This window comes from Topomyia yanbarensis, chromosome 1 (genome assembly GCF_030247195.1).
Source record: "Topomyia yanbarensis strain Yona2022 chromosome 1, ASM3024719v1, whole genome shotgun sequence".
Classification (NCBI taxonomy): Eukaryota; Metazoa; Arthropoda; class Insecta; order Diptera; family Culicidae; genus Topomyia; species Topomyia yanbarensis.
Window position 1 is genome coordinate 74,207,533 of NC_080670.1, and position 27,591 is coordinate 74,235,123.

Genomic DNA, 27,591 nt, shown 5'->3' on the forward strand with positions numbered 1-27,591 from the left:
GAAAAGGCCAAGTTTAAATAAACCCCACATTATCGATGTGTTGGGATATTGAGAGAAACCGAGAGAGATCGTTCGTGTGAGATTGATATAATAAATACCGCTTGCAGCGGACTCGAAGTCAGAATGTTTCTGACAGCCTAACCGTGCGTATTGATTTGTGTAGTTGATGACACCAACGGGAATAGTCTTTACAAATAGAACATTTATTTTCATTTATGCTGAAAATTGAGACAATTCTGCCAAATAAGCATTATATAGATGTTTAAGAAAGAGTACACTGATACTTTATTCTGAGAAAGGTTATAGGTAATATGGCTTATTTTAAAGTTGTTCAAAAAATAGTGCGACTCTCTCCCTAATGGTGCCAAAATAGGCTCATCACCCTATCACTTCCACGAGTCAACACAACCAGATATAATCGTGCTTGAAGTCACGATATTTCAATGCACCCGTGCAACCGATTAACAAGATAAAAAAATAAAACAAAAATAAAATGAATCGCTCTCTGTATCCTGCCGGTCGCCCAATAGCTCACAAAAACACAATCCTTCAGTAGCTGCTACCTTACTGCCGTTCTACGCCCAATTGTCCCATGTTGCAAAACTGGCAACTGAGAAAAACGCGATTGAAGATGAAAATTGTATTAGCCATCTGGAGGGATACGGTGTAACAAATAAAGCTTTATTGTCCAAAATTACGTTCATGGCAATCGTTTTCAATATAATCAGCCCAGTTTTTTATTATAGAGATTCAATTAACGTTAGTTTTTAAGAAAAATGTTAAGTGGGACTGTTATGCCGAGAAATCGAGCGGAAACCGGAAAGTTCTACGCATATCAGTCCCATAACGATCTATGTAAATGATGCCCATAACTCATTTTTTTTACAAAAGTGTATGTCGTGAGTTTTTCTGTTACTCGGGAGATTTGTTGCTTCATCAAAATTGGAAATAGGGTAAAGTACCTATTTTTACTCTATTTAGAAGGGTACCTCACAAGATTATTAATTACTCTGCCTACACTCGATGGAGTGCATTAATTTGGCATTCACAACCTTGCTTCGTTCTTAAGAACCAATCTAATAACACAAATGGCCTAAAAACGATGAAATGCTAGTGTTTGATCGCAACTAAAGTTCCAATCGAGTGCTCCAATTGTCGCCCTACCATTTGATCCAATTTGTTGAACAAAGATAGCAAACGCTGCACTAACCAACGGCTTCAAATGGGTAGCGTAATAATAGACATTGCGAAAATAGGCTCATTATCCTAGATGCGTTCGCCATGTTATGCAAGCGACGATAGTAATGAAGAGCTTTACAGGATTGTTCTCACTACTGTGATTAATATTGCCACTGCCATCTCTTTTTTAATGATCCTGTATTTTTCCATCAATTTTTTCAGTGCCCTAGCGTAATGAACTTCTTAACTAAACGCTACGTAATTATTTTTTTATTGCGCACTTTTTTGGGATTTTTGTTAGTGGGACAATTATGCGTAGAATATCAACAATGGGACAAACAGACTTGGTATTTTTTCACGAAGTCTTCGAACAAACTTTATGAATTGGATGTGTTTTCTGAAAATATACATCAAAAAAGACTGTTTGATTAAAAAAAGTGAAAATGACCAAAAAGCAACATGGGACAATTATGCGTAGAACGGCAGCTTACGTACCGTACGTATACGTTAAGGACAGTTTCTACAAAAATTTAAGAACATTACTACAGCAGAAGATAACGAAGTTGATATGTTTCTCGATACTAATTAGTGGCCTAAGTACATGTTTTGAGAATTTCGTTTTTTTGTCTACGCTAGACCGGCCCAAGTAAATTTTATTTTTTATAAACGAAACTAAAAATATTGAATTTATGTTCAAAGCTATTTTATGAAAAGAAAACAACTTGCAGTTGGGCCGTTCTTGCCCTTCACTTTAGTTCAAGGAACTTTCGGACAGACATGATAAATACAATTAGTGATTTGCAAACAATATACAAATTTTATTTCAAAATTTATTTCTTTCATTTCCAACAAATAGGTGTTTTATCTTTGCTGTATGTTTCTGGTTACAATGTCAGTTTTTTTCGGTGTAGAATCCGACAACGTATTTCCAACGCTAAATTTTGCTCTTGGTCAAATTTTTCATGATCAGCAAAACTGTAATTTTCTGTTTTCTCCGGAAAGGCAAATGATTCAAATTGTTTATAAATATGCCACAGCATAAATGGTTTCATTTAACGAAGGCGGAACATGCCACCCTTTCTGTCTCTACCTCTCACATAATCTTAACACAATAATAAAAAAATATATGGCAACAATGCAAAAATTTATTCTCTTTGTTTTGTTTGTAATATGTTCAGCTTCATTTTTCACTTCCTTTTTCGTATGTGGATTAAATTTTGGGCTTTCTTATTAATGTAAGTAATATATTTTTAATTTTTTTTATTATTTTTTTATTTTTTATCATTTTCTGGTTATTTGTTTCTTTTTCTCTGTATTTTACTTTTTTCGTTTTTTTCATTGAGTTTTTGTATAAAAATATAACTTGGAAATAATTATTTCACTTGTTTCTTTTCTCTTTTGCAATATTTTGCATTCATCCCTTTCACTAAAATGTGTGAATATTAGTTTTGTTCCTGTTATTGTACATTAAATTTGGTGAATATTTGTTATATTTTGAAGATTGTACAACTTTAACGGTTCGTTGTCGATCCAACCAGGAAGTTCGAATATCACGAACAAAAAAATATTGTTATGAAAAAACTATGTGCATGCACAACAGACAAGTGACACACAGTATTCCAAAATATGTAGGTTGCTACCCTTTCACTAAGGTTTTCTTTTTATCTTCTAAATAAAAGCGGAAAATTTTTGATACGCATTCGGCACGTGACAGCGCCGATTAGGGTATTATCCCAATATTTCTAGATTCTCGTATGTGTTTGGGAAGGATGAAAAGGAATTTTGAATCCAGTCTTATCTGTTTCCTTTGTTTTTGCTGTTTTTTTCAAGATTTTTAAGCAAGAATTGTATTTTTTTAAACAAGTTTTCTAAAGCGCTTGACACTAAAAGATCAATGTACTACTAAATATTGCTTAATTTCTCTCTTTTCTTATCTTTTCGGAATTGAAAACACTACGCACATCAGATTTTAAAGAAATCTAGTTATTTAGAAAAACTGCGATTGAATCGCTGCTTCATCCCATATCGCAAAACATTCCTTTTTCAAACGATTGTTTTACATATTATATAACGACAGACACATCAAATGGGGGATTCGCAATCAATTGGAGCAACATTCACGCGAAGAATCAATTTATCGCAATACAGGAAAAGGAACGCTGTCATCGTCGAGTTTTATCAGCTTTTGTTTGATATACCCCTTTAACGCACTGTCGCCATTTGGAAATAAATAAAATTTCGTCTCGTTTACCTCATTAAGAGGTATACATCGAATCCATCCAGAAAAATGAGTATCAAATAAAATGAACATTAATGCATTAAAGGGTTCAAAATTGAGTTGGCATTCAGGTACGTCGCGGACCAACGGAGGTGATAGCCAAACGTACGTCAGCACAGCGTTGTTGGTTGTTCACAATACGAAACATCAGATTTGTAAGTCGAAGTAAAAAAGTGAATATGATGAAAAGTTGCAATTATCCGTTTTTAAACTCTTCACTGTGCGGTTTAGTTATCCTCTCCACATGGTACAATGGCATACTAGCCGCATATCTTAGCGCATCAATTATGAAGAGGACTGTATCCAATGTAAATATTAGACAGAGCTGCTGGTTCTTATACATTAAAACGGTACGATTAACCAATTAGTAAATAGTATATTTAATCTTCTTTTAGCATGGGTCCGGTTCTCTGTAATAGATAGAATTTTATTGTTCCCCTTTAACCAATAGATCTTCCATGGTTCAAATGCTGACGGTGGCTTATCGTTTCTATACCCGTAAAGTAAGAAACTACTTCTGCATCAAGTTCGCATTAACAATACAAATATAAACCGCTTGTCGGTTTTCTGCGCAGCGCTAAATAATTTGATATTGCATGAAATAAAATAATAAAAAAAGGTTTACAGCTATGATTAAATAGGTACCTTTACACGAGGCTATAGTATTGGGCGCACTTACACGAACAAAAGTGTCATTAATAAGTTAGGAGATTTCTGCAAGTGTATGGGAATTCTTTCATTACTCGCCTTAAACCGTCATTAAAATGAACATTGCGGCTCATTAATGACATTTCTAACGCTTCATGTAAAGGTACCTAATAGGTTCCTTTTTGCTTTAGTGTTTGTTCGTTACGATTGAAAATGCACGTGGAATTGTGGATATGATGCAATAATTATCATATAAACTAACAAGGAAGATCGAATTCCGTATTGCGAAAGGATAGTAATGTTTTTTTTACTAACTTATGGGTTACGTAATATTTGTAATTACAATATTTGTGAGAGCACAAGTTCTATTTCGTGTATTTATTGGTGGATTGGATGTGGGCGAGAGTAAATTTTACTTTCTGATCAATTTTAATAATGTGTCCCAACTTATGTTCATTCGCACAAAACTAAAATAATAACGGAAACTAAGAGTAAAAATAACTGTAACTATGTTCGAGTCGATCGCTTGCCACCATACAGTAGGTGCTGCTGCCAGGCATTTCTGCTTCCGTTTTCCTTAGTAGCATTTTAGTTTTTACAGCAATCCGCCGTAATGAAGGATAAGACTGAATATGTATGTGAATGTTGTCGCTGGTTTATCGAAATTAATGAAAGAAATATCTGCTACATCACCTTAAGGTTTTTTACCTTGTGGTGATGCGAGAACTAATCTTTGAAAAGCACTTATCTGACGACGGAAAAAATTGAAAAAACAGCAGTAACATGTCGTCGCTGTTGTGCTTTCTTATGACAAACGCCATTTTCGGGTAAACTGAGTTAAATATACCAAATTACTTGTCTAAAAAAGCTCTACATAGTGGCGTTTTCAGAATTTCGACATTCTTGATGTATTAGATGTTTTGCTGTTTAAAATTATCTGAGAAGCACAATAACATTCTTTTTTTAGCCGACTGCAGATTAGAGATTAGGGGATCTCGGTCCGTCCCGTGAGACAAAATTTGCAAAATCGGACAAATTAACAACTGTCTACCAAGTAAACACTGGTCATCGGGAGGACAAAATTTTGCGCCTGTTTGTCTCGAAGTGTATAACATCAAGTCCGAGAAGCACAATGACACAATCATTTTCAAATGGGGTTTTCGAATGATTGACACCGGTGAAGTGGAGTGCACTGGTTTTGTACTTTCTAGCAGAACCCAGCATACCCAGTTTTCTGCACTTTTGCTAGAAAGTGCAAAAACGGTGGTTTCAGTGCACTCCACTACACCGGTGTCAATCAATCGAAAATCTTAAAAATAAAAATACACGAATTGTGAGAAAAATGCATTTTATGTTTTAAACTGGAAACATTGCACGTTTGGCAACACTGTAACCAAATTTTTTTTTCTTGACTCATTCCCATCCAAATGCATATCACCGATTGTTTATAGACCAATTTTAACCAAAGATATGAATAAGAGTTAATAATTGATGATATGTTTGTATGGAAAATTTTCCATGCACGATTATGACACTCCACACAAATTTTGTCATCAATACACATGGTAGTGTGATTTTATTTACATTTTTAGTAAAAACTCAATATAGTCAACCGATCTTCGTAATATTTCAGAGAGTAATACAGAATAAATAGACGCATCAATTGTCTTCTCTGGATTGTTTCTACCATTTATAAGCTTCCAGATATTCAATCTCAAACTTTAAAAATCGTTTTTCTCGAAATGTGCTAAATGGCGCTTGTCATAACAACAACAGCGTACAACAGCGACGATGTGTAACTGTAACCCTTGTAAACCAACTTACAACTGATAGAAAGTTGCAATCGAAGAGATAACCAACCTTATTCTGCATTACGACGGATCATAATTTCGAACGAATGTGGTTCGATCAAAGCAGGCTCCCGTTTGCTGTCGTTATTGGGAATGTAAATAGCATTCATTCGAAAAAGCGATCCGTTGTAATGCAGCTTTCCAACTTGTCACAAAGTTTCGATAAGCTCTACTGCAAAAAGATGAAAAACAAAGGGCAACAATAGTTGTCTCGTGTTTATAAATATGCGAACAGTTCTTAAACAAACGACTCCTTTTTAGCAAGCCTGGGTAGTAGTAGTATAGATACTGGATTTTAAATGATCGCATACATATTGATTCGATCAATTCGTGTAGCAGCACAGCCTTCTACTCATTGCAAATAGTAAATGTTTGGGTAGTTTTACATTCAATATTAAAAAAAATGAAAGCTGGCAACGGTTTAATCTGATGTATTTTTCTGCTTAAAAAAAAACAAAATAATAATCTTTTAATAGCACGTGATTATGCTGCGCATTTCCTATCTACACCACAATATGACCCAATCAATTTTGACTGGACTTTCAAGTATGTTATGCACGTGTGAGAGGGTTATAAAGCGATTTTTTTTGCGCTCATATCGTATTTTCCAACCCTTTATCAGTTTGAAAGGATTCTATTCTTCCCCTGTCTTCTATCCGCTCTCTCTCTTTCTCTCTCTCTCTCTCTCTCTCTCTCTCTCTCTCTCTCTCCACATTTCATGAAACAAATAGCGTGAATGCGCACATATACTTCGGTTAATAGGCAGCAAACGGAACCCGACTAGTGAACGCGCAAGTTTCATTTGGTTTTGATGGTTGGGTGCGCTAATATACGTCTGAACTTATTTGCAATCGTTCCAAAATATATTCTTTTATTAAAGTTTTTTTGCAATCTTACGTTCAAAACATTTATATAGCGAGAATAAGTGCTAATTCTAAACCATTTTCATTTGTGAATCATTTCCAAAGTGTTACTACCTTTGAGATTAAAGATATACTAAAATTGATAAAAGAGTAGTTTACAATTTCAAAAAAGAAGAAAATGGAAAGACGGAATCATCGCTTCGTGGCAAAGTTGAAAGTGTAGGGAAAGATAAAAAGAAAATTCTGAAGATGTTTACAATTTACGTGAGTTATGTATAATAAAGGAGGATGGGTGTAGAGATTAGGGAGTGATTCCAATGAACTCAACCACTTTTTGTCGTGATCATAGTGTTTGGCGTTTGTTGACGTTGTTGTTGCTGCTGCTGGTGATGATATTTGCGTTGCTGTGGTGAATGATGATCATAATGATGTTGCGGTGGTTCTTTTATGAAATCCACCGATGCTGATGGACTGCAAATGCTGCGTGATTTAAGCGAGAGACGTCGCTGCATAAGCAGAGACTCGTTCGGTGGCGAAAGGCCTACTGTCAAACCGTTGGTATTATTGTTGCCCTTGCAGCCATACTCGTCGTATAGATCGCTAATGCGTAGCTGGCCAATCGAACCGATCATCGATTGATAACCGTTCTGCGTCTCTCGCTTCAGCGCGGTAACAATTGTGTTTGAGTTTGTATGATAATGCTTATGCTTATTAGTAGTATTATTTGTTATTGGATCACAGTTCAAAGTATTTCTATTTTGTGTTGGCATACGCCCTTCTCCCACTGTTACTCTAACTATCTCCCCACCGTCGTTGGAGTAATCGTCATAGAGTTTTATAGTTCCACTCACTGGGATCAACTCATTGTTGCGTTGCTGTTGCGGTTTCGGACGATAGTTGCCACCGACGTTAACCCGATTGTTGTTTCCTCCTCCACGATTGTACTGATGGTGATTAGGATTGTTGGTGAATATGCCATGGATGGTACCCGGTGCATCCGATATGGCCGATTGTAACCTGGAACGAAAGTGCCTTCATTAGTGATTATGTGTGTTCAGTTGCATCGTAGAGTACCACAATAAACTTTCGTTTTTTAAATTGTTCAACTTTTTTGATATCGTCGTCCCCACTCCAATTTGGATATAAGGGGGAATGACCCATCGAGGTCAAAGTTCCATAAAATACAATTATATAATAAGCCGCATCAAAATTGCAGGTGAAATGCTGCACCAGATGGCTGAGGATGTTAGCTAAAATGTATTTTTTGCTATCAGAATGTCATTAAATTATCCTTTGCGTCAGGTATAGATTCTTAATGAGGTACACTACCCGTCAAAAGTTTAGAATCGCTTCCATAAGTATTGCAACACCCATACTGAATATTGCAACACCTCAAAAAATTTATTATCACCTTTAAAGGCTGAATTCAGGACGCTATATCTCGAGATCCTGCTTATCTGCAAAGTTAAGTTAAGCATGTTAACCTGCTTTATCTCGTTTCCCGAATAGTTTGTTTCTTCAGTAAAGCTGTTCGCTGGGGGAACAGGCCATGTGGATGATAATCATTTTAGTTTGGTATGGTGTTACCTCGTGGCGCAAGTGTACATGTGTCATATGATATATTACACATGTACACTTAAGATTCTGATTATCTAGAAAGTTCGCTTCTTCAGACAATACAAATGCCGTGCGGATAGTGATTAGTTGAATTCGAAACTCTATTACCATGGGGCGCTAGCGTTATATGAAATAATGATACATCCAGTATTTAAAAATTACTTCTATCTGGGGTATACATACAAATGATCTCGAGTAGCAGGTAATACTGGTCAATATGATCTGTCCTGCTCAACCATCCTATCTAAATACCATTGAGCTCTTTTGGGATGCATTTAGCCTTCTTCTGGGGACCACTAAATGAAAGAAACTAGTTGACAATCTTGTATGTTTTCCTACTGTACTGTATCTTACTAGAGTTCTGTTTATTGTTAATACCTGTTGTATTCCAACATTCGTTCGTCTAGTTTTTCTCCTAATTATGCACATTTGTTTTAAATTGTCTGTGATGAAAATTTTGTGTGTACACTTCTTCAGCATAAATGCGTTTCTGAGTGTGTGGGGTGTTGAGGGTGATTTTGTCTATTGGTGTGTTCAAAGTTGTCAGAGTGTTTTTTATACTTGTCTATTGCATATAAGATGCCTGCGAATGTATTATTGAGCCCTTCTACATCTGTTCGTTTGTTTACGGTCGTGTTGTTGTTATATATCCATATCATTTCCAAAAAAGGCAGAGATGAGTGCTTCTGTGTCTGACCTAATATTGTTGAGCCCTTCTACATCTGTTCGTTTGTTTACGGTCGTGTTGTTGTTATATATCCATATCATTTCCAAAAAAGGCAGAGATGAGTGCTTCTGTGTCTGGGCGGTGAGATCAAAGCGATGGTCATGGTCAATGCAATAAGCGACGAGAGCGGTTTTCTCTCTGAGTTGCATGATATCCGAGTCCACATGTGTGAGATCAGCTCTTCGAGTTTGTTTATATTGCTGCGGTGTCCAGACAGTCTTGTTTTTAATAGATTTCTGGTCATGCCCACGTATGTGCACTTACATGTCTGGCAAGGGATACGGTATATCACGTTGTGGTGCTGCATTTTTGGCAGCGTGTCATTGATGCGGGTGCATAGGTTGCAGACTGTATTGATGCTTTTGGTGGCTATGGTAACATTTGAGTAGTTGGGGCGGAAGATTTTGATAATTTGCGGGGTTAGCTGTGGTACGTATGGGAGTGATCTGTACGTGGGGTCCGGCTTTACAATGCTCTCTCTATTTGAACTATTATTATCGTTCTTTTGGTTGAGTTTGTTATTCATACGATTCAAGCATCTGTTAATTAGACTTCGGGGATAATCATTAAAAATGAGCTGTTGCGCGATAATTTTCCGTTTTTGAATGTCGTTCATGTTGGTGGACAGGTGGTATACGCGTTCTATGAGATTGTAGACGACGTTCAGTTTTTGTGAGAAAGGGTGGATGGTACGGAAATTAAGGAAGCGGCCTGATGCGATGGACTTCATATACCATTCTGTGCGTATCGTGTCATCTTGTTGTCTGACGAGAGTCATGTCGAGATATGGTAGTCTGCCTTCCTTTTCTTCCTCGAAGGTGAATTGGATGTTGGGGTCGTATGAGTTGAAAGCCTTTAGAACATCTCCTATTTTGTCGTGTGGAACTATCATATAGAGGTCGTCAACGTATTTGCGCAATACTTTGATAGAGAAACTTAGATGGCGTATAACGGTGTCGATGAGAGTTTCCATAATTAGATCTCCCAGAGTAGGTGAGAGCGGGTTTCCCATGGCTGTGCCTGCGATCTGATGATAGTGTTGGTTTCTGAACACGAAATAGCTGGAATTCATACAGAATGTGACGGTCTCTAAGAAGAGATCGAGGTTGATGGCTGTGTTTGTTTTGATACTGTTCCAGTTGTTGATAGTGTCACGTATCACTAGGTCTTTCAGAATATTGGTGAACAGGGATACTACATCCAGCGATATCATCCTATGATTCGATGGTATGGTTATGGTATTGATGAATTGACAGAAGCTTCTCGAGTCACTAATATTGTATTTAGTGGTGATGGAGGCTTGGTAGATTTTGCAAATGTATTTCGAAAGTTCGTAACTGGGGCTAGTCATCCCTGGTACCACTGGCCTGAGGGGAAGTTCGGGTTTATGAGCTTTGGGTTGTCCGTATATTCTTGGACAGGTTGCTGTTGAGGTTCTAAGTCTATTGGCGGTGTGGTAGTCTATGAGTTTGAGGCCTAATAGTCGGTGTGCGATGTTGTTATTGGATGTTCGGTATTTATGAGTGAGATCTGCTTTAATCTTGGTGTATGTGTCTGGTCGCTAAGAAGTGTTTGCATTTTTTGGTCGTAATCTTCCGTCATCATAACGACCGTGCGGTTGCCTTTATCTGCGGGTAAAACGCAGATATCCGGGTTTGATTTGAGGAATTTAGCTGTGTCATTTTGCGCTATTTTTAGAGGTTTGAAGTCTGGATCAGAGTTAGTCTGATTGGAGAGGCGGTTTATATAATTGTGTATTGCATTAGTAATATTGCATCTGGTTCTGTCCTGGATACTTTTGTCTGGGTTGATTTTCAGAATGGATTCTGTTTCGGCTAAAAGGTGATATAGTGTTTTTTTCCGGGATATTTTTGTACGGCAAAGCAAAATTTGGACTTAAACCCAGGAGCATTTCGACGTTGCTTGGTATTTCCTTGTGGGTAGCATTGAGTATGGTTTTGTTATTCCAGTTCGTAGTGCTCATAGATGTTGCCAATGGTATGGAAGCAAGTAATCGCTGAAGTTTTTTGTTGGTTTGTTTTAATTTACTGTTGTAGATTCTGTGGTAGGACAGTTCTTGTGAAAAAAGAAACGTACTGTGCATTGAGTTGTCAGTACTAGCTTTGATTTGTTTCTTACTATCCTGCAGCTTGGTGTTGATTCTGTTGATTTTGTAGAATGTATGCTGGATCTCGATGTTTAGTATTGCTTATTTAAAACTTTTTATTTTGTTGTTTAGTTTGTTGAGAAACGGATTTCTGTCCTCTAATAGCTCATACACACAGCGAAAAGTATTGGTGATGTGCGATGGGAAGACACCATATTTATGCATTTTACTAAAAATCACACATCAACCTCGACAGCAACCTGTCCAAGAATATACGAACAACCCAAAGCTCATAAACCCGAACTTCCCCTCAGGCCAGTGGTACCAGGGATGACTAGCCCCAGTTACGAACTTTCGAAATACATTTGCAAAATCTACCAACCCTCCATCACCACTAAATACAATATTAGTGACTCGAGAAGCTTCTGTCAATTCATCAATACTATAACCATACCTCCGAATCATAGGGTGATATCGCTGGATGTAGTATCCCTGTTCACCAATATTCCGAAAGACCTAGTGATACGTGACACTATCAACAACTGGGACAGTATCAAAACAAACACAGCCATCAACCTCGATCTCTTCTTAGAGATCGTCACATTCTGTATGAATTCCAGCTATTTCGTGTTCAGAAACCAACACTATCATCAGATCGCAGTCACAGCCATGGAAAACCCGCTCTCACCTACTCTGGGAGATCTAATTATGGAAACTCTCATCGACACCATTATACGCCATCTAAGTTTCTCTATCAAAGTATTGCGCAAATACGTTGACGACCTCTATATGATAGTTCCACACGACAAAATAGGAGATGTTCTAAAGGCTTTCAACTCATACCACCCCAACATCCAATTCACCTTCGAGGAAGAAAGGGAAGGCAAACTACCATATCTCGACATGACTCTCGTCAGACAACAAGATGACACGATACGCACAGAATGGTATATGAAGTCCATCGCATCAGGCCGCTTCTTTAATTTCCGTACCATCCACCCTTTCTCACAAAAACTGAACGTCGTCTACAATCTCATAGAACGCGTATACCACCTGTCCACCAACATGAACGACATTCAAAAAACGGAAAATTATCGCACAACAGTTCACTTTTAATGATTATCCCCGAAGTCTAATTAACAGATGCTTGAATCGTATGAATAACAAACTCAACCAAAAGAACGATAATAATAATTCAAATAGAGAGAGCATTGTAAAGCCGGACCCCACGTACAGATCACTCCCATACGTACCACAGCTAACCCCGCAAATTATCAAAATCTTCCGCCCCAACTACTCACATGTTACCATAGCCACCAAAAGCATCAATACAGTCAGCAACCTATACACCGGCATCAAAGACACGCTGCCAAAAACGCACCACCACAACGTGATATACTGTATCCCTTGCCAGACATGTGAGTGCACATACGTGGGCATAACCAGGAATCTATTAAAAACAAGACTGTCTGGACACCGCAGCAATATAAACAAACTCGAAGAGCTACTGAACGCTGGTCTCACACATGTGGACTCGGATATCATGCAACTCAGACAGAAAACCGCTCTCGTCGCTCATTGCATTGACCATGACCATCGCTTTGATCTCACCGCCCAGACACAGAAGCACTCATCTCTGCCTTTTTTGGAAATGATATGGATATATAACAACAACACGACCGTAAACAAACGAACAGATGTAGAAGGGCTCAATAATACATTCGCAGGCATCTTACATGCAATAGACAAGCATAAAAAAACACTCGGACAACTTTGAACACACTAATAGACAAAATCACTCTCAACACCCCACACACTCAGTAGCGCATTTATGCTGAAGAAGTGTACACACAAAATTTTCATCACAGACAATTTAAAACAAATGTGCATAATTAGGAGAAAAACTAGACAAACGAATGTTGGAATACAACAGCTATTAACAATAAACAGAACTCTAGTAAGATACAGTACAGTAGGAAAACATACAAGATTGTCAACTAGTTTCTTTCATTTAGTGAACCCCAGAAGAAGGCTAAATACATTGAGCCGAAACGTCTGATGAGTAGATAAATTTTTGTTTTATTTGCACCAGAGGACTGCATGCCAAACCAAAATATTTTATTATCAAACCAGTCGACCTGAGCAAATATTACTTTTTTTATTTACTTGACCTTAATTTTTTTTTCATTCGTCAACGTCATTCATACCAATGTAGCACTCTAGGTACATCATTCTGTAGTGCCAGGTTTGGAAAGCGCTACATTATGTGTGCAAATGCGTGGTATTTTGACTATGTCATTCATAGCGGTAAGCTTGAATCTAGTTGGTACCGCCACACGGTACTATCTTTGATTTTAGGCCTGAGTTTAGTCCGGCCTAAGACGTTAGTACCTGTCATTGCAGAAATGGCTGCATCCCGAAGCCAAATGAAAACAGTGTAAAAGGCCGCCATGTTCCTCTTGCATGCATCTCAATAATTTGAATCAACTTTTCGAACTTTATGTGCAATATTATGGCCCATGTTGCACACAAACCATATGAGGGCAAGTAAGCAAGTTTTATCCCGTACGATAAACAGGTGTAATCGAATTTTAAATGCATTTTTTTAAATATTCTTTATCGTCCTATATCTAGAAGGTGCTACACGCTCATTTCAAAACGCCACATCGAAGAGTTATATTGCAGGTTAGCAGAAGTCGAATCATATTGAAACAAACTGTCGAACGAAATTTTATAATTGGATTCAGAGATGAAAATTGTTTTCGTTCGTTAGTTTACCTATGGCTATCAAAATGAGTGAAGTTTAATTTGCTCACAATTTTTTAGTTATTTTTACATAAGGAAAAGAATATATAATCACAATTTGTTCCCTTTTCTAGTTGTATCTTCCCACAAAGAACATCATAAGCAAGTGGAAGTTTATTTATATTACTACTGCTTTTGAAAGAGTTCAAAACTAAGATTGAATAAAAAATTGTAAATGAAGCCATGCCATATAGCCTAAGCAACACTTTTAAATATGACGGCAAACAAACTGTTACAAATATTCTCATTTTGATCGTTATTTAAATGTTATCGGAGCTTGCTTGTATTGTTTCGTAGCATATCTTGAACGATTTGCATTTCCGCGGTAGTACAAAATTTCGTTTAATTCTTTATGATAGAACAGATATGCACAGGGTATGAAAGAGCTGTGAAAGCTGAGACTAGACAGATGACTTGGCAAAATGACGCAAAAAGTTGAATACGGAAAAATCGCTTAAATCGTGTCGGAACTTAAGGGGGGTTGTGTAAGGTATTATCGGCAAAAAATTGGATACTATAATTTTTTTTTCGATGCAAAGATTCTTTGTCTTTTCAGTCAGGCGCCACATCGAAATCTTGTTTTGCGGTATACACCATAACTCAAAATCTACTGGACAAACGTTGATACATTTGCACAGTTGTTTTTCACAGCATTTCACAAGTAATTAATGGAGCTTTTATTTTTTGGTCGATTTTCGATTTTTTTGTAGTACTTTAAAACCAAAGTCCGATTATTTCTAAAACAACGATTAACATGTTATTGTAAAATAATAATATTTAGCAGTTTGCAAAAAGCTCTTGTAGTTGCCTGGGCAATTATGTGAAGAAGAAGAATTGTGCAAAATTCAGAACGATTGGTCCAAGAAATTTAGTCTGCATCCAGTATCAGGTTCAATTTGTAAATTTATTATTTGTCAATTCATTATCAGACAGATGGCAGACTATAGGAAGTAACTAATTATAATTTTTATTAATTAAAATTACTGGACTTTTGGTATTTCAGGCATTATTGGATAATCGTGCTGATAATTTGAATTACTTCATTTTCAGCAAAGTAGGTCTGTCAAATTCTATATGCATGGTTGGTAGACTAGTTGGGTAGGATGGTATAATAAGTCCCACCAGGCTAAAATTTCAGATTTCCATTCCACGGACGACATAATTATCTGAAGCAAATAAATAATTTTTATAGCATTTTTAATCTGTTGCAGAACAGCAACTGATACAAACTTTTCAAAAGATGTAAGCTTCCACTCTTTTTCTATAAGCATTTGATTTGATTTGGAACAGTTAGATTTGGCTGAACTGACAAACTACTAAGTGTAATGTTAGAGAAGCTATTCAAGCCCTTGGAGTGGCTAGCGCCTAACAATATAACTCTATAACGTTCTCGATAGTATGCACCATTATTAGCAAAATAACGTTTTAGTCAATTATGGATCTAAATAATAAATTGTTTAAGCGGTTGCTCCACTGTAGAATTTTAAAACAATCGATTTTCTATTTATTAGTCTAAAATGTGCTTTAGGATGTAAAAAATTATATCCCAAAACATGGAGAACGAAAACAATTCAAAAATATAATTTTCGATTTTGCCGCAACGCTTCTTATGTATAATCAATGTGTACTGCAAACTTTAACCGCGTTTTTCTCGAAACCACTGGCCGGAAATGTAACTCGAGCAAATGATTTTTGGTCGCTTTGAAATTTTCACAGTTTATTCAAAATAGACCTGTGCGCCGCCGCGCCACGCCGCCGCCGCCGGTAATTTTTAACGTACGCCGACGCCGAACGGTAGACCGGCGGCGCGCCGCCGATGCATTTTTCCCGCGCCGAAAATTTGCGAACTCTAAAATTGTTGACTCATAATTTTATCCACAAATCTAGGAACATAGTCTATGGACCGAATATACGACGTTAACTGAACTGATTTATCACATCTTGATCATTATTTGGTATTAGTGGTCGTCAATTGGATTACAAAATTAAAAGAATCTTGATATTTTATCGAAAACCATTACATGACACTCGTTATATAATTCAAGGATCCATTCATGCTTCGTCAACTGGTTATGATTGTGAGCATATAAGTTTCAATTAACCATTCGTGTGCGTGAAACGGTCCACAAATTAAAAAAAACTTCCACTTTCAAGATATATGTACCTGAAATTTACGATTATGTGCTTGATCCTAATCTTTGCACGTAATTAATTTCACTGGAACGCAGTCTATTATTCATTGATTTTTTAACCGATTCTTAATCCCTAATATGCTACACACGATTCACCAGTCGAGCTCGTGAAACTGTTCATGATGTAATTCATGAAGTAATTAATTTTCCACATAATCTTATTATACTTACGTAAACAATTACAAGGAACTCAGACTATTATTCATGGATTATTCGCTCGGCTTTTTGGTTTTGAAATTTCTATGTGAGCTATTGTGCACAACTGTTAGCAACCAGTTTCATAGGCACGAGCATTAGATACAAAGACATTAGTAGGACCTGTAGCCCTGTTATTCCTTTGTTAAAATTCAGAGAAATGTTCGGAATTAAATGAAACTGCGCTGAGCAAAATACATTACCTAGCCAGAATTCATGCCCGTGAAATAATTTTGAAAACTATAAGACGCATGACTCTGTGTAAAAAATCCAACGGTAAGCTCAAGACTAAGATATCACGATAACACGACGAGAATTTACGAAAATCGTTGCACGTCGTTAAATTCTTGACTGTTTTAGTCAATAAAGTTAATACAAATCAATGTTTCATCGAGTTATGAATTAGAATCATAAAAATATTAAACATATTCAGACAACCACCTACTAAACATTTGAGTATAATGTCATCTTTTTTGCGTGAACTAGTTTTATGAAAACACAAAAATTATTTTCAATGCGAGGTTTATTTATAATTGATTGAATCGTGACCTATTTTATTTTTTCTCGAGGAATAGTTGAGAAAAGTGATCTTGACTTTTCGCGACGCTGGTGCACAGATGATGCGATGCAGAGGGTAAGATTTCTAGTCTCATAAATTATTCATCGTGTGATCTAGCCCCACTCAAGAAAGATTTTCAGTGTCAGTTGCACCAGCCCGGTATCACAGACAAATAAGACGAAACACGAGATGAATTTTCATCACTCGTAGAAAAAACGGTCGATTTCAATTACAAATCGGTGGCGTTAGCGAAGAGATTTTGGCACAGAGGTAAATGCGTTACTTAATTTCCGCACCCACCCGAAAACGTTACGGTCTTTTTAATCTCATGCAAACCAAAACAAACAATATGAGCCGGAAATGTGAAATTCATTCTTGTCGAAGTGCCCAAGGTGGGAGTTGTTCACAACCATTTCTTAAGTTACAACACGATGCCGATCGGTGAGTAAGCACATAACAGCATGAATTTAATTGATTCGGTGTATCGAATGTATGCAATGGATTAGAATTTTGGTATTAAATTCGTCAGTATCAATTTTTTTTTTTTCAATCCAATTAATTTTGGTTAAACCCCCCCCCCCCAAACCAAAATTAATCGGATTGAAAAAAAAATAATTGATACTGACGAATTTAATTTAATATTCCACAAAATATTTTTGGAAAAATATTTTCTGATCACTACATTGAGAAATGTGTTTAAAGCGTCATGAGAACTTTTGGAAAATTGTGGGAAGGGGATCTTGTAACTTATCTCTTAGCCAAAATCCCATTGTTGTCAAATTACTTCAATGTAAAATAAAATAACTGTCTGAATTATTATGAGCTCATTTTTGGAAAGATGCTTCAAAATATGGATTAGAGACAATTTTTCGAATGGGAATCTAAATTTGAATAGGTTGATTGCATATAAAACATAAGCTTGTTTACCGAAAACTTGTATACATTTCAACATTTGCTGAAAATGTATTTTTTTAGATTGTGTAGAGTTTAGACAACAATTCAATATAGTTAACAACAAGAATAACATTTCAGAAACTAGTTGAAAGCTGATGTAATTTTTTCTCTAGCAGGTCAGGATCGGTTTTATGAGCATTGGATTTTTGTTGTATTATCAACTATATGAATAGCCTCTTAGCAGGATACAATGAATGGCGTACGAAAATTTTGTGTGCTACGTACTAGTACTGCAAGTTGTGAGGTTGACTAATGAAGAAAAGTAAAATTAATGCTCGATAAATTTTTAACGGTCACCATCACATTCATTCGAAACTGCCAAATTTCGATGTTAAGTAACATTGAAGAATTTCAAAACGTAAACGTTCATCTGCTGATAGAATAATTTTGACGGTTAATCCTCCTAGAAGTAATTATACCGAAGAATTACTCTTCAAGCAAATTTGAGTCGAGACTTAATGTCTCCAGCAAAGTTTTTGAAAGTGCTAGTTCAAACATTTTTGTCAAAGACATAAATATCCCACATATTCAGAGTATCGAAATATAGTAGTAGAAAACCTTTACAACAAGCTATTCTGAAATTACTGTATTTGATAAATCACTTCTGCGGTAATTAAACAATAAATTCACATTGCGTTCAAGGTGCCTTTGAAGCTTACAAAAAAAATAAGGGAACTGGATTTAAAACAAATAATTCCCAGGGATTAAAAGGACTCAAAAACACAAAGAGTGATTCCATTTTCAGGAGCTAGCATCAATTCGGCGCTGGCTTAGTCCGCCCACCAAGTTAGTGTCGGATTCTGATGAGATGAAGTCGAAACGCAAGTTTCAGTTCCATCCATCCATAATTTAGTTATAGGTTTTGTGTTCTCAACTCGCAATGATTGTTTCAAACAATTTTATCCGTAGCGCAGAAAAAAATAGTTTTCACCTAAATTTTTCTTCACTAAGGAGAAATATAGCAGGCCCAGTCCATTTAAATCCCTATATGTTGAATTCATGTAGCCTTCATATTTTCAACAAAATTGTTTGAAATGACATTATCAAAAACTTTGCTGAAGGCACCATGTCTCTTAATATTTTTGAAAAATTAATTCACCATAGTTACCTTTATGAGAATTAATCACTATATCAAAGCAGGCGCTGTTTTATGTTGATAACTTCCCGAAGTTGCCAAACCTTCAAAGTCTAGGATTATTAGATTAGGTGATCTTGAACGTTGAAAATTTTTTAGATCATTTATCCCACTTTAAAAGATCGCAATTTTTGACTTCATTGACATTTTATACATGAAAATAATCTATAGAGGTTTGAAAACTGTTCCATGTTGATCCTTCTTGTTTGTAGACTGGAATAACATCTGTTAGACTACTTATGTTTTTGAGTTTTCAATAATTTATCAAACTCATATTAAATTTTAGCACTTTTTCAAAAAATTTGCGATTCTCAGCAAAACCCCCTCTAAACCAAATTTCTGGCTACGCCACTGTATCTGCGGGATTCTAAAAGAGCGACGGTAAGCAACCCAGAGACAACTTGACAGATAGTGTTTGTTTCATATATGCACCACCGATTTGATGGTGGCGCTAGTATACCTTCTCTGTATGAGTACCACGAACAACGAAACGAAAAAGTTTCAAGAGAAAAGCGTGTTTCGTTACGTGTGTTATGAACGCCGTCAATGCGGCTAGAACAACATTTAGAAAAAACTTATTCCAAAATATGAATAAAGAAAACCGTCAGCAAAGTTACATAAATCTTATTATATATTTAGCTGGAAGTCGTTGTTTTTAACAACCGGCTCTCTTCCTTCCTAAATATGTTTTGGTTTTCTTGTTGTGTGAAGTTTGAAATCGTTAAATCATTGGTGCTTTTTATCTAGAGAAATGTAAATGAAAAACATTTTGGCCAATGAAAGTACATCACCACCAAGCTTAACAATTCGTTTTGAATAGAATTTGTATTTTTATCAGAATTTTAGCAGCAAAAAGAAATGGTAGAAATGCTTGATTATTTTCCACAGATATGGAAAATAATAAATGGGATGCGCCTTTTTCAAATTTTGCTCCATTCGAGCCGCCATGACATCACCAAATCACCCCAAAATTTGCTTATGAATTCAATATATGGGAGCTGTCAATTGTCCCCGGGCTTACGGCAAGATGACTAAATAGAAACAAAAAACAATGAAACGACAACAATAATTAATTTCCTCAAACAAAATAAAAACTGTTTTACCGATGCTTAATTTCCCAGATATAGAACAATAAATAACTATTATGGGTCATTGAAATACAGTCGTTACTCTACATTCTTCAAATTTGTCTATTGCAATCATTATTTCATGCGAAGTCGTAGTATGCGACATCGACAATTTTTCTATTTCGTTCTTCAAATTTTACAACTGTAAAAATAGTTCCACCTTTCATTTATTATCTTGCATTTGGCAAGCAGGGTGGGCACTATTGGAGCTTCAGTTGAAAAAAAATTGATATGGTTGCGTGAATTACATTTTGTGCAATGTGTTCAATAGATGTCGCTAGTACATCGTGGGCGATGATTTTTTTAGATTTTCTTTAAGCTGTAACGTTTGTTTGTATGTGCTGTGAAGTCTGTTATAATAGAAACCGAAATTTTGGGAAACGAATTGTACTGTCAAAAATTTATTTTAGTTACATAAGCGTCAATATTCGTCACGCCGACACACGCCGGCGCGCCGCCGCCGATGGAGTCCAACGGCGTGACGCCGCCGCCGCCGTCCAAAAATGTCGCTTACGCCGCCGCCGATTTAAAATGCATCGGCGCACACCTCTAATTCAAAATTGATTTTTCTAGTCACGTACGCAGGGTTAAATTTTTTATTGCTTACCTTTTTATTGATTAACGGTTTTGTGTAGATTTTTATGACATTCTCTACGTTTTTTCACTCAAAACTGCGCCATTTCGCTTAAAATCAAAATATCGAAAAAATCCTACGTACATCGCTATTGACATAAGGAATCAGAAAAACTTTAGTTTTTGGCGCTAGGTCAAAAATCACGGGAGATAGATTGTTCGAAAAAATTATTTTATTTGATACAATACTTATGTTATAAATCCCATTCGACAAGATGTCGATTCACCATTTTATTGAACAATAAAAAAATTCTCGAAATAATCAGACTATTAAATGGCATAAACAGTGAATTTTAAATTAACTTTATTGTACAGTTTTTTAACATAGCCGTGTATTGCTGATCAGAACGCAGCAATGCAAATGGCAGCATCATGTTACCGGAAAAAGACAAAAATATGCAAAAATTTGTCATGCTTCTCTTGCATACATTTCGTTATTTTCAATCCTCTCTTCGGCTTTCTTCTGGATAAATATGGCTCTCTTTGCTCGCAATAAAGATGGCAATAAATAAGCCAGTTTATCAGGTAGGAAAGACAAGCACTGTCGAACTACACTAATAAAATAAAATACCAATTAATGCGTAGAAAACTACGCATTTTCAATAAAAGTGGAATAACCCATTAAGACTGTGAACCATTTGGTGAAATTCTTAACTTTTAGTTAAAATCTGACACTTCGAAAGTTATTTGCAAAATAACCCTACTCTAGAGCATGGTTAAAATTGACAGCTCGATGGTTAAAATTTTGCACATGATGCAGAATAAAAAGGTGGCAACATTTTCTGTACCTAATTAAGGTTGTCAACATTTTTCAATACAAAATTAAGGGATAAAGATGGAAATGATAACGTGTTGTGTTAAGATTTGTTTGGGTTATTTCAGGATGTGGATGTTTACTTTTCGAGGGCACGACTTTCATACTTAATGAAATAAGAAAAAAACTAATTTTAAATATCGACAAATGTTCACACCTCTACCAACTTGTGCTAATCGCAGCTGTCAATTCTAAATAACTATCCTTATGTCAACTTTTGAAATGGTTCGCTCTCTCGGTTAAATTTTTCCATTCAAGAGAAATGAACTTTCGAACCGTCAAATTTTAACTAAAGATTAAAAAAATCGCCAAATGGTTCACAGCTTAAGTGGGTGAAGAGTTCGTATCCATAAATGAATACAGCTTTTGTACGTCAACCTGGATATGTTTCACCCTTTATTTTTCGCAAAACTGTTACAACAAAACTCGTGAAAAATATCCATTCATGAAAATCGCGCCAGAATGAAAAATACTGTCAATGATTTTTTTCTGAATTAAAAAAAAACATAAAATAATATTCATTTCACATTCTCCTTAACTGCCGCTAGAAGCATTACTGTCCCATGTGCTATGGGAATCCCTATACACATGGGACAATTATGCTTCTAGCGGCAGTTAACTACTTAACAAAATAAAACCGCCAACTGGATATATTTTTAATGGCTGGATCTTTTAGCTGCTCTAAAAATGCCAAGCGCATATTTACAACATCCTCAGTAGTTTAAACAGCCGTTTTTATGAGCATTGCCGAAATGTTCCGTTTTCGCCACGTACTGCAGGCCGGTAATTTGCAGCTTCCGCTACGAACCTTAGTTTGCAGGTTAACTCGCTTAAAATAATTCTTGATGACTTTTCACTCATTATTAAGATCAGTATATCCATTGACATTATCTCATCGAGTAGTTGTGAAATGAATAAAAAGCACCAATTGTTAGAAGCAATAAAATACCCATTTTTTGACAGCTCGAATAACTTGCGAAAATAGGCAATTTGAATATATAAAATGGGTAAAGATTTTTTACCGTGTTTATCTACCCGCATTTTTTTTATTTCCTCGTTCTTTCCTTCTCTCTACACGCTTGATTCCAATTGCACATCAAAGGGTTACAGTAGAGCACGTTTGGATAAATTGAGATCAATTCAAATCAAAGTTGTTTTTGTGAATTAGATACAGAACTACAATAAGAATTTTTCTGATTCTTTTCTTTTTGCTTATAGCTAGGAGAATAAGCGGGACCATTTAATTCGTTAATATAAATCGATAACATATTTTCACGAATTATTGCCTATATATCTATCGTATTCCACATCAAAGAAAGTAAATAACGGAAGAAAATTGTTTTTAGGGGATAGATCCAAACAAATGATAATTGAATATAGATCGTAAAATGCAATGTTTTATGAATTTTCTTACACTCGTGGTTAACAAACTGAATCAGAATGTTAACAGCTTAGAAATTAGCTCCACAAATACCCTAAGCTCAGATTAAATAATTGATTTTAAATATGTGCAATGTACCAATAAGAATAAAATCACATAAAACATCTAAATACAAAATATTTTGAAATTTATTGCGAACACAACGGTGATCAATATATTTATATCGATTTTTGGCATAAATCGTTCAAATTTGCATTGATGAATTATAGAAATATATCTATATTCTGTCTGCCACAGTGCAAAAAAAAAATTAAATATAACGCTCGTGAATATAAATGATCATTCTGTCAAAGTTTAATTTTCTGTTTGATCTTTGTTTACTTTTTATTTAAACCTCGCTGAAAAACGTGTATAATTTTAATTCGCAGACCTTCATTGATAATTGATCTTTATTCCAAACTTGTGAAAATTCACTTGAAACGAAAATAAATGTTTTCCACACGTCGATAGGTATCATGTTCAATTAGAATGACACTCACAGTTCATTTTAAATTCAAATTGAAATATTTTAACCAATTTTTTAATCAAAGTATGAAATCTCGACAAACATATAATTCCGGCTTAAAAGCCAACTGTCAAAATTCTCTTTGAAAGGGAATTCCGGACAAACCGTTACTCGCCAATCACAGATGTTGGCAGTAAACAAAAGAGAAAAATTTTCTCTTACATTAACTGCTATGAACTGTGTTTATCCAGCGACGGTTTGTCCGGAATTTCCTTTCAAAGAGAATTTTGACAGTTGGGTTTTAACCAGTAATCATATTTTTGTCGAGAAATAACTATCATGGCACCAATTACAACCGATGGTTCAGCCACCTCTAACTCGACGAACGCCTATTCAAACTGAATAAAAACATGCATTTGTCTATCATTTTATTTTCTTTTGTGCATATTATGTCACTACAAAGTACTGTACATCATCGGCCAACTTTCAACTATCCAACACGTTAAAGTTCTATGTTCAGAAACATATCGGCAACAAGTTGACAAAATTGTTCTCAAACCCTATGGAACGAGATATTTGGCGAAGAAAAGCTATTTTACTGCATGAAAATATCTGAATGAATTTACTCATTTTCTTTAACTTGAATTTGTTGTTTTTTAACATTGACGTGTAACGCAGATCAGAACGCAGCCATATAAATGACAGCATCGTTTGATTAAAGCTTACCAAATATTTTAGGCCGGTTTAAAAGTTAGTCCGGTTTAAAAACAGTTAGTACGGATTTGTGCTTACGGCTACATTGTTTCAATTTTTAATGCCATTATATCGAAGATCTAATGTTTTATCTATTTGAATCTGTTCTTAGAGCTATTTCTGAGTGATATGCGCAAAACTTTCGAAAATTTATCATGAAATGGCTGCTGAATAACGTTTAAACCACTTTTCGTTACACACCATTTTAGTTGAATTTTCAAATAGAAAACAAAGACGTAGTGCTACGTCAAAAATCTGAGAAATTGGTATGTCTGGGGAATAAATTTCTTGGTATTGGTTCATTTTGGGTAATGCTTTTTGGGAAAGGGTACATTCTGGAACATGGTTTCTTCGAATTGGTACTTTATGGAGAGCAGTTTTGTGGAGAATCGTTCTTTTTTAGGAAAAAGCGTCGGTGATTTAGTTTCTGTGGAATGGTTTTCGGGGGAAAGTCGTAGAACCAAAATTCACTGTGCCATTTATGAATATTTCTTACCGAGCGTGACTGTTGTTTACGTATCCGTGACTATGGCGATATGATGATCCATCAATAACTTCATCATCTTCATCGTTGTAATAGTTGTTTCGACGACTTCGCCATGATTGCTGCTGTGGATGCTGCGATCGGATTTCAATACTACCCGATTCGTTATTGCTCTTCTGCTGGCGATAAAATGACGGTTTACCGCCACCAACTCCACTACCACTGTTGATTCCGCTGCGATGATACTGATTACCACTGTTCTGATAATGATGATTGTTGTAGTAGTTGTTATATGAACTGAAGTTACGATACTGCTGCTGTTGATGGTAGCGGGCTTTAGCGGAATTGTTGTAACTAGGACCCAGAATGGACGAAGGATGTTTGAATTTGTTTGCATCATCATCGCCTCGATATCGCCAATTTTTCTCCGGCGGAATCATCACCGAGCTGGTGTTTATGGACGGAGGAGTGCTGCTCTTCTCCTTGATAACTTCCAGCGGTTTTTGTTTTACTACGACGGTAGATTTGTTCATTTTGTCATCACAGCCAATTTTAGTGTTTACTGCCTGGGTGGAAGGAAGTATTGAAGAATTTCCCCCTACAGTAACATTGGAAATTAAAGATGGAGCCCTTGTTTCCGGCGACACCTCTGGTGTTAACGTAGACGCCGAAGATGACTTTTTGATGCTAATGAAAACTGTATCTACGACACCTCGCCGTTCGTCTGTCGATGATGATGATGATGAAGAAACCGACGACGGTGATGTGGATGGGGAGGGTGTGGAGGAGCCACCGTCTTCATCCGCATCGTACCGTTTGGCTGCCTGCACCTTGTCAATGCTCGACCGCACTGACATAGGTGGACAGTTTTGTGGTTCAGTACGTACCACGTCAAATGAACTATTCTTCTGTTGTAGTTCAATTATTTTATCATCCTCGGAACCTGCCGCAGGAGATAATGCGGAGCCTGATGGTTCACAACTAGTATTTTTCGATGGAACTTCTTGCTGTTGCTGGACTACTGATGGTTGGTAAATATTAGGGCGCTCCTTGTTCATATAATCGTAGCGCATCGAAAAATGCTGCAAAATGACACGCTTTACAGCCATTGCGGATTCTGCAAAGTGCGATAGCTCTCGTGCCGATTGATTACTACAATATATAGATTTGTTATAAAAATGGTGAATAGTATATTGAACAAAGAAATCTTACCGCCGGATAATACCCGGTGTTTTCAATACTCGTCGGCGTTGCTTCTCTTTGATTACATCGGAATTCACACCATCGATGCAATCACCTTCATCGGTGATTTTAATCCATGGATGACTGAGCACCGCAGCAGCACTGAGACGCTTGGGTGCTTCTTTGACCAACAGTCCACGAATTAAGTCTTTAGCCTCTTCACTCACTTCCATCCAATCATTCTCTGGAAAACTGAATCGACCCTCTTGAATCGACTCGAAAAGTAGTTCTTGACAAGTACGGCAGTTTTCTCCCCTATTCCAGCCGCAATCCTGCTCACAGTTACCAGAAAAGGGTGGATAACCACACAACAGGATGTACGCGATCACACCCAGTGACCACAAATCACAACGCTTGTCGTAGTAGTTTGATTCGCCCACAAACAAATCCACCACCTCCGGAGCCATAAATTCTGCGCTTCCGACCTGCAACAAACAAGAAAATAGTATTTAAAATGAGAGCAACCTGAGTAATTGGCAAATGCCAAACATCACAACATCAAGTTTAGTTTTCAATTTGTTATCAGACTTTGTTCGGGGTGTGCGTAGAAGATGTGAGTTTCAGCGTTCGAGTCCAGGGGCATATCTGTCTGGGTTGGCATGGGTGTTCACTAAGTGCATAGTAGTGTGATCGCGAAGGGCTTGAGCGTTTGCTTGCGCTAGCGTATACTTAACTTTTTGCCTGCATAAATTCGATTTTCAAAATCGTGTGGCCATTCGCATATTTGCGTGTATTCTTGAACTATCGCGTGCGGACCGTGAACCTGATAATTAATTTTTAGTGTATGGCAGAGATACTACAAGAAAGTTAGTTTCCCCATATCACTAGAGTTCCCGGCTATGTCAACATGGAGCGTGTTGTCTAGTGCATATGAGTATCATTTTTTATTGGTTCAACTATAGGCTGTTAGGATCGAGACCGCGTTTGTAAATTTATAAGTACTGAAACGTTAACCGTATTACCGGGGTGTTGTAATATTGGCGAAATTCCGGGCGCAGGTTTGTGTTGATGACTGAAATTGTATGTACGCGTTTGTAACCCGGTTTGTGTTATTGCGAATGCTACGTTTGTACGTTTGGAGTAAGACAGATTGTGAGTGTAAACGAGACAATAAGCAATATCTTGTATTAGTGAGTGTTAGTGTGAACCTACTTTGAAATATAATTGCAAAAGAAAAAATATCATCAGAAAAAATATCATACAGAAAAAAGGAAATAAATTAAGTAGAAGCATATTATTTGATCGATATTATTCGGACTCGACTACCCGGCGATTCGATTATCCGTGATTCGTTCATCCGGGGAAAATGATTCGATTATCCGGGTGTTTTGTAAAAAAAATCAAATTTCAACTATGTCTTATTATAGTGCTAATTTGATTACTGCAGCCAATAGAACATTTGTCGAGCAAGTGGGGGTCTAGAATTAACCTCCTCTCAAAATTTGACCTACCTCAAAAATAGCTTATATACGGGTTATTCCATGCAAAGTGACGTTAAAAATCAATACTTGGAATCGATCTTCATGGATTGGAACCAGTTTTG

General features: G+C 36.4%; 1 protein-coding gene across 1 annotated transcript in view; it reads right to left on the reverse strand.

Moving 5' to 3' along the window:
• Nucleotides 1-1,973: 1,973 nt before the first annotated feature.
• The window catches only part of LOC131677947 (uncharacterized), a 114,906-nt gene continuing 89,288 nt past the window's right edge, over nucleotides 1,974-27,591 (reverse strand). Inside the window, exons 4-6 of the mRNA XM_058958051.1 lie at nucleotides 26,019-26,473; nucleotides 24,819-25,958; nucleotides 1,974-7,835 (exon numbers count right to left, since the gene is read on the reverse strand). Of these exons, the coding sequence (XP_058814034.1) occupies nucleotides 7,142-7,835; nucleotides 24,819-25,958; nucleotides 26,019-26,473 (2,289 nt within the window). The 3' untranslated portion in view covers nucleotides 1,974-7,141. The remainder of the gene's footprint in view (nucleotides 7,836-24,818; nucleotides 25,959-26,018; nucleotides 26,474-27,591) is intronic.